Below are 16,915 nucleotides of genomic sequence, written 5' to 3'. Positions count from 1 at the left end.
GGTGTTAAAAGAAAAAACAAATTGGTTGGCTGTAGAACGAGCAGGTCTATTAGATAAAAAGTCTTCTCTCTTAGAATTGTGCACCTTCATAATTTCTTTATTGATAAAATTTTCGGTGTAGCCTTTTTCTAAAAATGTATCCTTAAGAGTCTGCGCTTGATTTAAAAAGATATGTTGGTCTGTGCAGTTCCTCGGTAGTCGAGTAAATTGGCTACGGGGAACACTTCTAAGCCAAGAGGGGTGATGGCCACTTTCCGTGTTAAGAAAACCATTGGCGTCTGTGGGTTTAAAAAAAGTTTTGGTTTTAATTTTAAAATCTTCAATAAAAATGGTAAGATCTAAAAAATTGACTTCTTCCCGACTAATAGTGGGAGTAAAAATCAGAGAAAATTGGTTGGTATTAATATAGGTTAAAAAATGTTCTAAAGATGAAACAGTGCCTTCCCAGATGATTAAAACGTTGTCTATATATCTTCTCCAGAGCACCAAATTCTGCACAGACCAACATATCTTTTTAAATCAAGCGCAGACTCTTAAGAATAAATTTTTAGAAAAAGGCTACACCGAAAATGTTATCAATAAAGAAATTATGAAGGTGCACAATTCTAAGAGAGAAGACTTTTTATCTAATAGACCTGCTCGTTCTACAGCCAACCAATTTGTTTTTTCTTTTAACACCAAATATAACACTCATGCAAAGAAAATCAAAAAGATTTTAAATAAACATTGGCCTTTGCTATTGGAAGATGAATTTTTAAAGACCGAACTCCCTCAAGCCCCACAAGTTATTTTTAAGAAGGGCATGAACTTTAAGAACATCTTAGCACCTAGCACTTTTAGGAATCATGCTAAACCGATCCAACAAAATGAGGGTTTTTTTACATGCGGAGCATGCAAGAGTTGCGAATATGTCTCGAAGAGAACTCAAAATTTTAGCAGTACAGTTACCGGCAAAAGTTTTAAAATCAGGGGACATATTACCTGTAATACAAGCAATACAGTCTACCTTTTGAAATGTGGATGCGGTGCCCAATATGTGGGTAGAACCACAAGACCTGTTAAGAAACGATTTCTGGAACATAAGAATAATATCAGAAAGAAAATTATCACCCACTCAGTTCCCTTACATTGTAACAGGTGCCCTAGTTTTAGTCTCCATAATTTTACCTGTATTGCTATTGAAAAAGTCATTTTAGATGAAAGAGGTGGTGATTCATTACTTAAACTTAGACAAAGAGAGGGGTTTTGGATTCATACCCTCAATACTATGCAACCCGAGGGTATGAATATAGATTTTGATATGGTATGTTTTTTATGATTTTTTTCGACATTTTAGATGATTTTTATTGTGATTGTATTGTATATACATTTTTTTCACATTATCTACAGCATCCTTTATTTTTTATGTATTGTAAATACAATTTAGATGTATTAATTTTATGGTTTTTTCTGTCCCATTTTGCTCTGAACGAACTTGTGTGGTATTCATTCCTTCCGCAAGACCACTCCCACCCAAGTGCTGAAACGCATTTGCGTTCCACCAGAGCGTGAGGATATGGGTCTCGAGAGAGAGGTTTGATATACTCTATAGTTCACAGCAGCTGTACGGACGTATCTTCTGATAGGCGGATAGGCGGACTTACGATACGAGACAGATTCTTATTGGTCGACGTAAAGAAACTTTTACTGGCGGGACATTTAAAAGACCGGAAGATCACAGATTGTACTTCACAAGCCGGATGCCCCTGACGAAGTCTGAGGACCAAACGCGTAGGGCGGCAGGAGTACTTTATTTAACGGACTTTTGATTTTGTACTTTTATTAGTATTATTTTGTTCGTGTTCCTTCATCCTGAGTTCCTGTATTTCGTTTTGGGATTCATCGAGAAGCTCACAGCAACATTTGATGGGTTTTTAACCTTCTTGCATTTTGTAAGTGCAGACAATAAAGTGTTTCCTATATTCCTAAAGTAGTACACTATGTTCTTTTGTCTCTTTTCCCTTTAAGTTAACCATTGGGATAAAGAAGATTACATCGATCCTCCCGTCTATATTTAGACGCGATTATATTGGGAGATATTCTATTATACATTGCACTTTTGAATCATCTTTCTCACTGCAGAATGATGGACTTTAAATTGTTTGGAAATGGCAGTAAAACCCTTCCCCAGTTTGATTGGCAGATACAATTGCTTCTCTAAGATCATTGCTGACGTCTTTCCTCCTTGGCATTGTGTTACACACCTGAATGCTTTAGACCAGCAAAAACTTCAGATTTCATAGAGGTGGTCACACTTGCTAATGATAAGTTAATCAAGGGCATTTGATAAGCAGCATGTGTCTGCTACTTAGACTCCTAATTCCTATGAAAGCAGTAAGGGTGAACTTTGTTTTTCACACATAGCTTCTGCATTTTGGATTTATTTTTGTTAAACAAATCATGACACGTGTAATATGTCATGTGCTGTTGTTCATCTGTGATTGTATTTACCTAATTTTAAGACCTGCTAAGGAACAGATGATTGTTATTATGTGCAGATATGTCAAATAATATAATTCAGAGAGGGTGTACTTTCTTATTACATATTGTGTTTTTTCTGAAGATATTGAGGAATCTTCATACTCCCATATATTATTTGGGTAATTTATTCTATATCATTTTATATATACCCACTTGTGTTTTCTCCACTGGTATATTGTGCTTAGGGTGTATTTTGTTTGTTTATGATTCAAAAGAGGAATCCATTCAAGACAGTCTTCCCAGGAGTGGACGTCCCAACAAATTCACCCTAACATCAGACCGTGCAATGCTCAGAGAAATTGCAAAGAGTTACATCTCAGACTCTACAGGCCTGCGCATGTTAAATGTTAAAATTCATGACAGTACAATTTGAAAATGACTGAAAAAGTATGGTTTGTTTGGAAGGGTTGCCAGGAGAAAGCATCTTTTCTCTAAAAAGAACATGGCCACACGACTTAGATTTGCAAAGTGGCATCCGAACAAAGACACAAGACATCTGGAACAATGTCCTTTGTACAGTCGAGACTGAAGTTTAGATGTTTGGCCATAATGCACAGTGCCATGTTTGGCATAAACCAAACACAGCATATCAGCACAAACACTTCATACCAACTGTCAAGCACGGTGATGGAGGGGTGATGATTTGGGCTTGTTTTAAATCCACAAGACCTGTTAACCTTGCAGTCATTGAATCAACCATGAACTCCTCTGCATACCAAGTATTTCAGAGTCAAATGTGAGGCCATCTGTCATATGTTGAGCTAATAAGCAGGGCTAGGTATCTAGATAGGTGCACACGCACATATTATGGAGCTTAAGTATTGGCTTCTAAAGTAATGGGTGAAATGGTATGATCCCCACTCAAAGATATAGGTGATGTGGATATTCCTCTGTGTATATATAAAAGAGAAATAAAAAAATACAATGGTGCGTACCATAAAATTAGTGTGTAAAGCACAGTAAAAGTAATAAAACGCTGGTCGGAGCATTACCATGGCAATGCTCCAATACAGTGCTGTACTCGCTGGAGGACAGGAGAGTCAGCCTGCAGCCAGTGCAGCTGCAGGCTAAAGTGAACATGCCACCACTGGACCACCAGGGTTTGCAACATTATGTCCCTCCCTGGTTAACGGTAAGAAGAAGAGAGGGGGGAAACATTAAGATTTTTACATCTCACCCACCTACACACAGCATAGACCCTATGCACCCTTCACACACACATTACATCACACACACTACCTCCCCTCACACACACTGCCTCCCATCACACACACTACCTCCCCTCACAAAAACACTACCTTCCCTCACACACGCACACACTGCCCCCTCACGCACACACCACCTCTCACACTCGCTAACCGCAACCTTCACACACACGCCCCCTCACACACACTGCTCCCTCACACAAACACCAGCTCTCACACACACAGCCCCCTACCCACACACTGCCTCCCCTCACACACACTACATCGCACGCAATGCCACCCCTCACACATGCACACACTGCCCCCTGACGCACACTCTCCTCTCACACACATTCTGCCACCTCACATACACACACACAGCACCCTTCACACACACACACACTGCCCCCTCACACACACAACACCCTTTACACACACACAGCACCCCGCTCACACACTGCCCTGCTCACACCCTGCCCCCCTCACACACACACACAGACACACTCTGCACCCCTCACACAAACTCTGCACCCCTCACACACACTCTGCACCCTCACACACACACTGCACCCCTCACACACACTGCCTCCCCTCACACACAAAGCACCCTTCACACACACTGCCCCCCTCACACATGCACATACTACCAGGGCCGGACTGGCCCACCGGGATACCGGGAAAATTCCCGGTGGGCCACGCTGCGCATACAGGGAGTGCAGAATTATTAGGCAAATGAGTATTTTGACCACATCATCCTCTTTATGCATGTTGTCTTACTCCAAGCTGTATAGGCTCGAAAGCCTACTACCAATTAAGCATATTAGGTGATGTGCATCTCTGTAATGAGAAGGGGTGTGGTCTAATGACATCAACACCCTATATCAGGTGTGCATAATTATTAGGCAACTTCCTTTCCTTTGGCAAAATGGGTCAAAAGAAGGACTTGACAGGCTCAGAAAAGTCAAAAATAGTGAGATATCTTGCAGAGGGATGCAGCACTCTTAAAATTGCAAAGCTTCTGAAGCGTGATCATCGAACAATCAAGCGTTTCATTCAAAATAGTCAACAGGGTCGCAAGAAGCGTGTGGAAAAACCAAGGCGCAAAATAACTGCCCATGAACTGAGAAAAGTCAAGCGTGCAGCTGCCAAGATGCCACTTGCCACCAGTTTGGCCATATTTCAGAGCTGCAACATCACTGGGGTGCCCAAAAGCACAAGGTGTGCAATACTCAGAGACATGGCCAAGGTAAGAAAGGCTGAAAGACGACCACCACTGAACAAGACACACAAGCTGAAACGTCAAGACTGGGCCAAGAAATATCTCAAGACTGATTTTTCTAAGGTTTTATGGACTGATGAAATGAGAGTGAGTCTTGATGGGCCAGATGGATGGGCCCGTGGCTGGATTGGTAAAGGGCAGAGAGCTCCAGTCCGACTCAGATGCCAGCAAGGTGGAGGTGGAGTACTGGTTTGGGCTGGTATAATCAAAGATGAGCTTGTGGGGCCTTTTCGGGTTGAGGATGGAGTCAAGCTCAACTCCCAGTCCTACTGCCAGTTTCTGGAAGACACCTTCTTCAAGCAGTGGTACAGGAAAAAGTCTGCATCCTTAAAGAAAAACATGATTTTCATGCAGGACAATGCTCCATCACACGCGTCCAAGTACTCCACAGCGTGGCTGGCAAGAAAGGGTATAAAAGAAGAAAATCTAATGACATGGCCTCCTTGTTCACCTGATCTGAACCCCATTGAGAACCTGTGGTCCATCATCAAATGTGAGATTTACAAGGAGGGAAAACAGTACACTTCTCTGAACAGTGTCTGGGAGGTTGTGGTTGCTTCTGCACGCAATGTTGATGGTGAACAGATCAAAACACTGACAGAATCCATGGATGGCAGGCTTTTGAGTGTCCTTGCAAAGAAAGGTGGCTATATTGGTCACTGATTTGTTTTTGTTTTGTTTTTGAATGTCAGAAATGTATATTTGTGAATGTTGAGATGTTATATTGGTTTCACTGGTAAAAATAAATAATTGAAATGGGTATATATTTGTTTTTTGTTAAGTTGCCTAATAATTATGCACAGAAATAGTCACCTGCACACACAGATATCCCCTAAAATAGCTAAAACTAAAAACAAACTAAAAACTACTTCCAAAAATATTCAGCTTTGATATTAATGAGTTTTTTGGGTTCATTGAGAACATGGTTGTTGTTCAATAATAAAATGAATCCTCAAAAATACAACTTGCCTAATAATTCTGCACTCCCTATATAGGTGCCACTCCTGGCACCATAACCACTACACAGAGGAGTAGTGGTTATTGCGCATGGAATATTTCTTTAAATAATCTACAAGTGCCCCTCCCGGGATCAGGCTCTGGATCCGCCACTGGTATATGACATGTATATTAATGTGTGTATTAGTTTATATATATATATATATATATATATATATATATAGCTGCAAAAAACTGCCGCTCACCGGACTTGTAAAAATCCAAATTTTATTGAAAAAAGAGTTAAAAAAGAGACCAACTTTTCAGTCCCCGCTCGGGACTTTCCTCAGGGTAACAGAACAATAAATACAATGTCAACATACCAACAATATATAGGTAAATCTAATTGGTAAAACTCACCCAGGTGCAGTGAAAACGTGTAGACCGTGTACTATAGCCCTTCCGGGTATGCGCGCGCACACCCGCTGAGGCTCCTCCCACTATACGTGCACGTGATGCGTGATATGACGTGCCATTTATCTATAGTTGCTAAGCAACATATTGTGTCCACAGTCTGCAGGCTGGGCGAAGAAATGGTGAAAGGTCTTAAACAGTGTGCTATCATACAAAGATACACCTCCTTGACACTAATGTGCCCAAAATCTATAACCTAAATAACACATACTGTATAATCTTAAACATGTGTTGGAAGAATATATTTACAAAATCCAAGAAACAGTGTATGTTCCGCAATAATACAGAACTTAATTGTGAATGTGATGAATGGCCATAAATATTTAGTGGTATATATGACCCAAGTGCAGTGTGAAAATGTGTGTACCGCTATGACACAGTTCACATTCATGAACAATAATCAATGAGCTCGTAGTTATAAATATGCCCCTGTATAAATATCACCAGTGTGAATAACATACTTTACAATGTGGGGTATACTACCACTATATATAATACTAGTGTACATACTGAATATCGAAAAATAGATATCAAAATAGATATGGAAACAATCTATACCGGGTGAATATAATAAGTGAAAAAATATTAATACCTCATGGTACGTATCACTCTATATAATGAGAGCCATTACCCGAGTACACTATACATCACAATACATAACTTTAAAATAATACACTCTAAAAATGATACAAGCTATAGGAGTTAAATAAATGCATAATATGGGATATTTTCATTCAACCCTTTCGGAGCCATGGTTCCCAACTGATAAATCCAAAACGCTTCTTTTTGGAGCAGCATCCGACCCCTGTTACCACCCCTTTTAGGGCAAGGTACATGGTCTATACTCACAAATTTGAGTGAGGATAATGGATGTGCTTTCTCCAAGAAATGTTTGGCCACCGGTTTGTCAGATTGGCCATCTCGATAGGCCAGCCTGATACTTGACCGGTGGCCACGTATGCGTTCACATATAGGGGTCTCCGTCTTACCCACATAATAAAGCCCACATGGGCACATGAGCTTATAGATGACATAGGGTGTCTTGCAGGTAATGGTGTGCCTGATGTCATACGTCTTGTTGGTGTGAGGATGACAAAACTTCTTGGAAGGGATCATGTGTCCACAAGTAACACACCCCAGGCAACGTACACAGCCCCGTATATTGGACTTCAATGCCTTCGTGTAACTATGCACTGGATCCGTGTGTACCAACATGTCACGTAGATTTTGGTTTCTTCTATAGCAGATCATTGGCTGTTCCTTGAAGATCTTTGGCAGAGAGTCATCTGTGGATACCATCTTCCAGTTGTCCTTAATTAGTGCCGTGACCTTATCTGCAGAGTTGTGGAAAGTCAATGGAAACACCATACGATGTGAAGAGTGAGCCTTATCCTTACTCGGGGCTCTTCTGGCTTGGATGAGTGCTTCTTGTAGCACCCTATCTGCATAGCCTCTATTCACAAACTTCTGGGTCATTGATTTCAATTGTATCTCTGCTGTCTCAGTATTTGAGTTGTTCCGTATAACCCTCTGATATTGCGCCTTGGGTATGGATTTTTTCAAAGCCCATGGGTGTGCACTCTGAGCGTGCAGTAGGGTGTTTCTGTCAGTTGGTTTTGAAAACAAGGTGTACTCAATTTCTTTAGTTCCATAAGACAGTTCCAAATCCAAATATTGGACTGCATGTTCACTGATATTAGAGGTGAACCTAATCGGTGTAGGCAGCTGATTCAGTGTATCCACCATATTCTGGGCTTGTTCTGTCGTGCCGTTCCAAATTATAAGCAGATCATCAATGTAGCGGTAGTACCCCATTATTGATCTTGCATATGGGGTTAGTATATGTTGTATTTCATACATATACATGTATGCATTCGCATATCTTGGTGCTACTGCCGATCCCATAGAGGTTCCTGCTGTTTGTAGGTACCACTTTTCTTCAAACCTGAAGTAGTTATTGCTCAAAATAAACAACAATAGCTCAAGTGCCGCTTCTATCGGGGGGCCTTGGTATAATGATGTGTTACATAACACTTGCCACATCGCCTCTACCCCTTCTGTGTGGGGGATGACTGTGTATAAATTGGATACATCCATAGTGATGAAAATCGGTGTTGTATCCTCAAACGTCAAGGCTTTAAGGTGTATTAATAAAGACTGTGTGTCTTTGACACAAGTATACAAGGCTTCAACTGGATTCTTAAAGAGAAAATCAAGCCACTGTGCAATAGGTTCAAGTATGCCGTCAATGGCTGAGACGATGGGTCTCCCAGGTGGTCTCTGAGCATTTTTGTGTATTTTAGGAATACTGTATATTACCGGAGTGCGGGGATGGGTTTTGTTCAAGAACTGATATAATTCTGTATCTATATATCCGGCTCTTAAAGACATGTCCAATATGTCTACCAGTTTCTTCTGTATTTCTGCCGTGGGATCTCCCTTTAGTTGGAAATACGTGTCACTGTCCATCAGCTGTCTTTTCAAGTCATCAGAATAATGTCCGTAGTCCATAAGGACGATACCGCCTCCCTTATCCGCAGGGCGGATAACTATGGTGGAATCATTAGACAGTTCCTTAAGTAAAGATCGCTCTTGTTTGGTTATGTTATGCTGTGGTTTAAATCTGCGAGACAGAATATCCTGGGACATCTTAGCAGTAGACGATAAAAAAGTTTTAATAGTATGTTTGGTACTATGCGGATCAAATGTAGACCTGATCTTGAATCTGCCGGTTCCCGTCTCAGACATGGATGACTGCTGTATTGGAGTGTGTTGAAAAAACTCCTTAAGTCTCATTTGTCTCCCAAATCGAAATAATTCAGTGCTCCATTTGAATGTGTTAGGGCCACATGTAGGTATAAACGACAGCCCCAGCTATAGAAGAAACCAAAATCTACGTGACATGTTGGTACACACGGATCCAGTGCATAGTTACACGAAGGCATTGAAGTCCAATATACGGGGCTGTGTACGTTGCCTGGGGTGTGTTACTTGTGGACACATGATCCCTTCCAAGAAGTTTTGTCATCCTCACACCAACAAGACGTATGACATCAGGCACACCATTACCTGCAAGACACCCTATGTCATCTATAAGCTCATGTGCCCATGTGGGCTTTATTATGTGGGTAAGACGGAGACCCCTATATGTGAACGCATACGTGGCCACCGGTCAAGTATCAGGCTGGCCTATCGAGATGGCCAATCTGACAAACCGGTGGCCAAACATTTCTTGGAGAAAGCACATCCATTATCCTCACTCAAATTTGTGAGTATAGACCATGTACCTTGCCCTAAAAGGGGTGGTAACAGGGGTCGGATGCTGCTCCAAAAAGAAGCGTTTTGGATTTATCAGTTGGGAACCATGGCTCCGAAAGGGTTGAATGAAAATATCCCATATTATGCATTTATTTAACTCCTATAGCTTGTATCATTTTTAGAGTGTATTATTTTAAAGTTATGTATTGTGATGTATAGTGTACTCGGGTAATGGCTCTCATTATATAGAGTGATACGTACCATGAGGTATTAATATTTTTTCACTTATTATATTCACCCGGTATAGATTGTTTCCATATCTATTTTGATATCTATTTTTCGATATTCAGTATGTACACTAGTATTATATATAGTGGTAGTATACCCCACATTGTAAAGTATGGTATTCACACTGGTGATATTTATACAGGGGCATATTTATAACTACGAGCTCATTGATTATTGTTCATGAATGTGAACTGTGTCATAGCGGTACACACATTTTCACACTGCACTTGGGTCATATATACCACTAAATATTTATGGCCATTCATCACATTCACAATTAAGTTCTGTATTATTGCGGAACATACACTGTTTCTTGGATTTTGTAAATATATTCTTCCAACACATGTTTAAGATTATACAGTATGTGTTATTTAGGTTATAGATTTTGGGCACATTAGTGTCAAGGAGGTGTATCTTTGTATGATAGCACACTGTTTAAGACCTTTCACCATTTCTTCGCCCAGCCTGCAGACTGTGGACACAATATGTTGCTTAGCAACTATAGATAAATGGCACGTCATATCACGCATCACGTGCACGTATAGTGGGAGGAGCCTCAGCGGGTGTGCGCGCGCATACCCGGAAGGGCTATAGTACACGGTCTACACGTTTTCACTGCACCTGGGTGAGTTTTACCAATTAGATTTACCTATATATTGTTGGTATGTTGACATTGTATTTATTGTTCTGTTACCCTGAGGAAAGTCCCGAGCGGGGACTGAAACGTTGGTCTCTTTTTTAACTCTTTTTTCAATAAAATTTGGATTTTTACAAGTCCGGTGAGCGGCAGTTTTTTGCAGCAATATTTCTATTGGAGTTCATGCCTGGCACCCGGCGCAGTGGATACATAATTAAGCGTGAGTGCGGGGGATTATCAAATGTTTTATATATATATATATATATATATATATATGCCTATTATATTTACACAAATATTAATGTACATTTATGTATGCATAATACACAGAGAAATGTCATTAATATGTACCATATGTAATGAGCAGATATTGGCCCAGTCTTGTTGCTAGGTGCATACTCCAGCACAATAACATATTTAAAGTGAAGAGCGCACCCACAGAACTTCAAAATAAACATTTTTACGGTTGTGCCCTACATACATTCACCATTTCAGTCCCATTAACAAGCTTTCCTTAATATGTCAAGGTAGTTGGACTGAAACATTGATTACATGCAAAGGCACATCTGCTTAAAATAAATTTGCACTTTTGTTTATTTTGAAGCCTATGAGTGCGCTTTTTACGTTGGAGTAATTTTTAATTTTAAGTTATCTGTTCTAACTCTGTATCTGCACACTATGCTGGCGCGACGCATTATGGGGCTGGTAAAAAATGTTTTTCCAGGGCTGCTTTTAATTCCCAGTCCGGCCCTGCATACTACCCCCTCACACATAGCACACTTCATCCTTTAGACACACACTACCCCCTCACACACAGCACCCTTCACACACACACACCACCTCTCTCACACACTGCCCCCCTCACATACAGCACCCTTCACACACACACCACCTCTCTCACACACTGCTCCCCCTCACATACAGCACCCTTCACACACACACAGCACCCTTTATACACACTGCTTCCTCACACACACACACACACTGCACCTCTCATACACATACACAGCACCTCACAGACACACATAGGAAAAAAAGTAGTATAAAAAAATACAAAATAAGATTTAAGTAGAATTTTTTTTTTTTTTTAACCTTTCTAAAAAAATAATCACACGTGCACTATAACATTAGTTACTGTGGCAAAGAAATGTTACCATCAACAAGGATACAGAAGTTGGCGGTAGGTATTAAAAGGTTGACTACCCCTGGACCACACTGTCTATTTATTTGTATTTTTTTTTGTCATTGCATACATTTCCTAAAGGACACCTCAGGCGCTGCACCTTCTTTTCCTATTTTATCCTACAGCATCACATCTGTGACAGACCTCTCTGTCTATGGATTACTTGGATTTAACCAAGTCTGTTTGTTCGGTTATTGCCACTTGTCCGTACGGCCCTACGTTTATTCCCCTTTACACGAAAGAACTACCAAATGGCAGGCCACCTAGCAGGGAAGTGTGCTGCTTGTTAACCTTTCTGCCCTCATTAACGTTGTGGTTAACCGCAGACACTTCCAACTCCCGAATGGTCGGCTGGCTGGTCATTGTTCGTATGAACGAACACGTGGCAGTGGCCATTTTGGACATTCAAACGCCCAGCGGTGTTCGTCAACAAATCCATGGAACTAAGATCGGACACTAATTTTAATATTAGTCGCAGACCCTCCTTCGTCCTGTTCCTGGTTTATACGAATGCTGTTCCGTTCGGTACATTGACTATATGAACAGAGCCACCCCAGATAGCCATCCCATGGAGCCCATTCGTTTGACGAATACACTATGTGCAAGACTTTAGCTCCATGGTGATTGAACTGTGTGTATGGGATCTGAGCGCTATTCGGCAATATTGTGCGCTCGGATCTAAGCTATCTAGGGATACGTTGAATGTGGGGATTCTGTTCGGTAGTTTGGGAATTATATATTTTATTGTATTTCACTGTTCATGTAAAATGGAGGTTATGCTCTATCTCTGGAGGTAATTGAGTTACTTCTAGCACTCAACCCAATTATCTCCAGGATAGAGAGGAGGGTCTGTAATGTTCATGTGGGAGTGTTTATCCATGTGTCTGCTTTTGATTGGTTACTGTAAAAACTTGTCCCAGTCTTCCACCGTGTCCCTGGGTGCAAGACCTGCATAAAAGACGGGCATGTAGCCCACATTAAACAGATTCCTGCTTGACCCTCAATACAGAGCCTTGTCTCATACTTGGGGGGGATTATTTGTGTGTTTTCCTGTTCAGCGCTTAGGAGTGTTCGGTAGCTGATCTTGTATTCGGGAAGGGAACATCTTTGGCGGCATTAACCCCTTCTATACCCGGGGTGCCGTTACAAAATCTACAACAGAATGGCTGAAAAAGAAAAGAATCAAGGTATTGCAATGACTCAAAGTCAAATTGCAGACCTCAACACGATTGAAATGCTGTGGCGGGACCTTAAGGGAGCAGTGCATAAACAAATGCCTACAAACCTCAATGAACTGAAGCAATGTTGTGAGTCCAAAATCCCTCCACAACAATGTGAGAGACTGATCAAGTCTTACATGAATTACTTTAAGTTGTTGCTGTTAAAGACGGTTCTACAAGCTATTGAATCATAATGTGTACTGTGTTTTTCACACATGGCTTCTCCATTTTGGCTTTATTTTTGTTACATAAACCATGACACAATGTAATATGTCATGTGTTGTTCATCTGAGGTTGTTTTCCTAATTTTAAGACCCACTAAGGAACAGATGCTTGCTTTAATGTCCTGATATGTAAAACCATAGCATTCAAAGAGGGTGTACTTTTTTCTGATGACTGTTTTTGTGTATGTGTGTATGTATATATATATATATGTATGTAAAATGTGTGTGTATATATCTTAAATAATTCTGAACAGTATCTTGGACTTATTTAATATCAAGTTACATCTTCTTCATCCTCTTCTATGTCTGCAGCTGAAATGAATCACTTCCATTCTAATCGAATATACGATTACAATAGTGTTCTTCGCCTCTACCTTGAGCAGCAGATCCAGTTTTATGAAGCAGTAAGTTTTCACTTTAAATATTACCATATGCGCTGATGAGAGTATAAATGGAAGGTTTTCACAGGAGTTATAATTCTTCAATAATGGAGAGCTATTTATCCAAAATTTTAAAAGCTCTCTAAAATCAATAATAAAAGCATACATTATAAACAACTGGTATTAAAAGAACTGTGTTAGGTAAAAAAAAATACAACTTTTAAACTATTTGCATATTATTAACTTATGATTAAGACCGCAGCCAAATGTACAAGTTGTGATCCAAAAAAAACGTAAACAAAACCTGGCATTTGCCAGGTTTTTCTGTCCAACCGTAATTCACCTCTTTCATATTAAATGCACCCACACTTATTATATATAATTTTATTCAGGGGAAACAGGGCTTTCGTTTAACATCAAATATTTAGGTATGGAACATAATTTAATATGAAAAAAATATAAAAAAAAAGGGAGAAAATAAGATTGTTTTTTAATTGTTTTAGTTCTACGTGACATTTTAACTGTGAATATCAAAATACTGTTTTCTTTTACTGCAATACAATACACATATTTGTATTCAGCGATGTCTCAGGTGTAAAACAGTACCCCCTATGTACAGGTTTTATGGTGTTTTGGGAAGTTACAGTCAAATACAGCGTGTTACATATTTCAGTTTTTCACATTGAAATTCGCCAGATTGGTTACGTTGCCTTTGAGACCATATGGTAGCCCAGGAATAAGAATTACCCCCATGATGGCATACCATTTGCAAAAGTAGACAACCCAAGGTATTGCAAATTGAGTATGTCCAGTCTTTTTTAGTAGCCACTTGGTCACAAACACTGGCCAAAGTTAGTGTTAATATTTGAAAATGCAAAAAACGAATTTGAACGCAAATATTGGCCAGTGTTTGTGACTAAGTGGCTACTAAAAAAACTGAACATACCCTATTTGCAATACCCTGGGTTGTCTACTATTGCAAATGGTATGCCATCATGGGGATAATTTTCATTCCTGGGCTACCATACGGTCTCAAAGGCAACCTGGCGAATTTTAATGTGAAAAAACTGAAACACAAACCTTATATTTGACTCTGTAACTTTTGAAAACACCATAAAACCTGTACATGAGGGGTACTGTTATACTCAGGAGATTTCGCTGAACACAAATATTAGTGTTTCAAAACAGTAAAACGCATCACAACAATGATATCGTCAGTGTAAGTGCCATTTGTGTGTGAAAAATGCAAAAAATGTCACTGTCACTGACGATATCGTTGTTGTAATATATTTAACTGTTTTGAAACACTAATATTTGTGTTCAGCGAAGTCTTCCGAGTAAAACAGTACCCCCCATGTACAGGTTTTATGGTGTCTTGGAAAGTTACAGGGTTAAATATAGTGCTAGAAAATTTAATTCCCTGAACTTTCGGCCTGGGTTGTCAGGCAGGTCCTGCAAATTGTAATTAATAAAATGACCTAATTATGTAAAATTATTACATAAATATATACGTAGAATTATTATATATATATATATATGTGTATATATATATGTATATATTTTTTTTATTATTTTTATTTATATATAGGTATATATATAGTGATATATACGTATATACTTATGTATATAGATATATATATTATTTCGTTGTACATGTATTTTGATATCAATATATGTATATTAATTTTAAAATACAATTAGAACGAAATTACGCATGTTTATATATTTATCTATTTTTTTTTTATTATTTTTTTTTACATATTTATATATTTATTTATTTATTATTATATATAAATATATATAATGAAAATTATATATATTTAATCAATATCATTGTACGTGTATTTTGATATTAATATATATATAATTATGTATATATTAATATTAAAATACACGTAGACAGTGTATGTATATTTATGTGTATATGTGTATATATATACTTAGATCATATATATAATAAATATATATATATGATCTAAGCATATATTATTTATTTTATTTTCAGACAGCAGGGGGAGTACCTGTCATTACAGGCACTCCCCCTGCTGGCATTGACATGGACGGCTATGCCGTCCATGTGATCTCGGGGTCCTCGCAAGGACCTCGCGATCACATGGCCCTGGGGGGCCGAAGAGGTCAGAGGGGGACTCCCTGGGCTCCCAGGTAAGTCCCCCATGCCGTGATCGCCGGCGTGAGATCGCCGGCGACCGGGTAAGTACAAAAGATCGCAGGACGTTCTATGCCGTCCTGCAGCGTTTAGAGCCACCAAAATAAGGACGGCATAGAACGTCCTGCGGTCTTAAGGGGTTAAGGACAGAGCCAAATGTACACGTTGTGATCAAAACGTAAACAAAACCTGGAATTTGACTATATGTCTGTTAAACCGTAATTCACCTCTTTCATATTAAGTGCACCCACACTTATTATATATAATTTAATTCAGAGGAAACAGGGCTTTAATTTAACATCAAATAATTAGCTATGAAACATAATTTAATGAATAAAATGTAAAAAAAAATAGGAGAAAATAAGACATTATTTTTTTAGTTCTACATGACATTGTAACTGTGAATGTCATAATACTGTTTGCTTTTACTTCAATAAAATGTGTAAACAGTACCGGTGTGTACAGGTTTTATGGTGTTTTGGGAAGTTACAGGGTCAAGTATAACCCATTAAATTTTTTTCTTTTTTTTCACACTGAAATTCGCCAGATTGGTTACGTTGCCTTTGAGACTGTATGGTAGCCCAGGAATGAGAATTACCCCCATGATGCCATACCATTTGCAATAGTAGACAACCCAAGGTATTGTAAATGGGGCATGTTCAGTCTTTTTTAGTAGCCACTTGGTTACAAACACTGGCCAAATTTAGCGTTAAAGGACCACTATAATGCCAGGAAAACAAACTTGTTTTCCTGGCACTATATATAGTCCTTAGCTCCCCCCCCCACCTTCAGGGCCCCCCTCCTGCTCCAGTGCCGGGCTCCCTTTGTGCTGTTGACCTCTACTCCCCCTCCGACGTCAGCTCCCGAGTGGAGCCGAATGCGCGTCCAGAGCCGCGCGTGCATTCATACCGCACATAAGAAAGCATTACTCAATGCTGTCCTATGGACGTTCTGCGTGCTCAATGCGATTTTCACATTGAGTATCGCGGAAGTGCCTCTAGCGAGTGTCAGGAAGACAGCCACTAGAGGCTGGAATTAACCCTGCAATGTAAACATAGCAGTTTCTTTGAAACTGCAATGTTTACAGCTGCAGGGTTAAACCCTGGGGGACCTGGCACCCAGACCACTTTATTGAGCTGAAGTGTTCTGGGTGACTATAGCGGTC

General features: G+C 39.6%; 1 protein-coding gene across 2 annotated transcripts in view; it reads left to right on the top strand.

Annotated features, from left to right (window-relative positions):
• The window catches only part of SNX9 (sorting nexin 9), a 456,733-nt gene that overhangs the window by 429,950 nt on the left and 9,868 nt on the right, over positions 1-16,915 (top strand). For both annotated transcript variants that reach the window (XM_063443408.1, XM_063443407.1), the window contains one exon: positions 13,516-13,607. In XM_063443408.1, the coding sequence (XP_063299478.1) occupies positions 13,516-13,607 (92 nt within the window). The remainder of the gene's footprint in view (positions 1-13,515; positions 13,608-16,915) is intronic.

Source organism: Pelobates fuscus, chromosome 2 (assembly GCF_036172605.1).
Source record: "Pelobates fuscus isolate aPelFus1 chromosome 2, aPelFus1.pri, whole genome shotgun sequence".
Classification (NCBI taxonomy): domain Eukaryota; kingdom Metazoa; phylum Chordata; class Amphibia; order Anura; family Pelobatidae; genus Pelobates; species Pelobates fuscus.
This window is presented reverse-complemented; position numbering and strand designations above follow the sequence as displayed.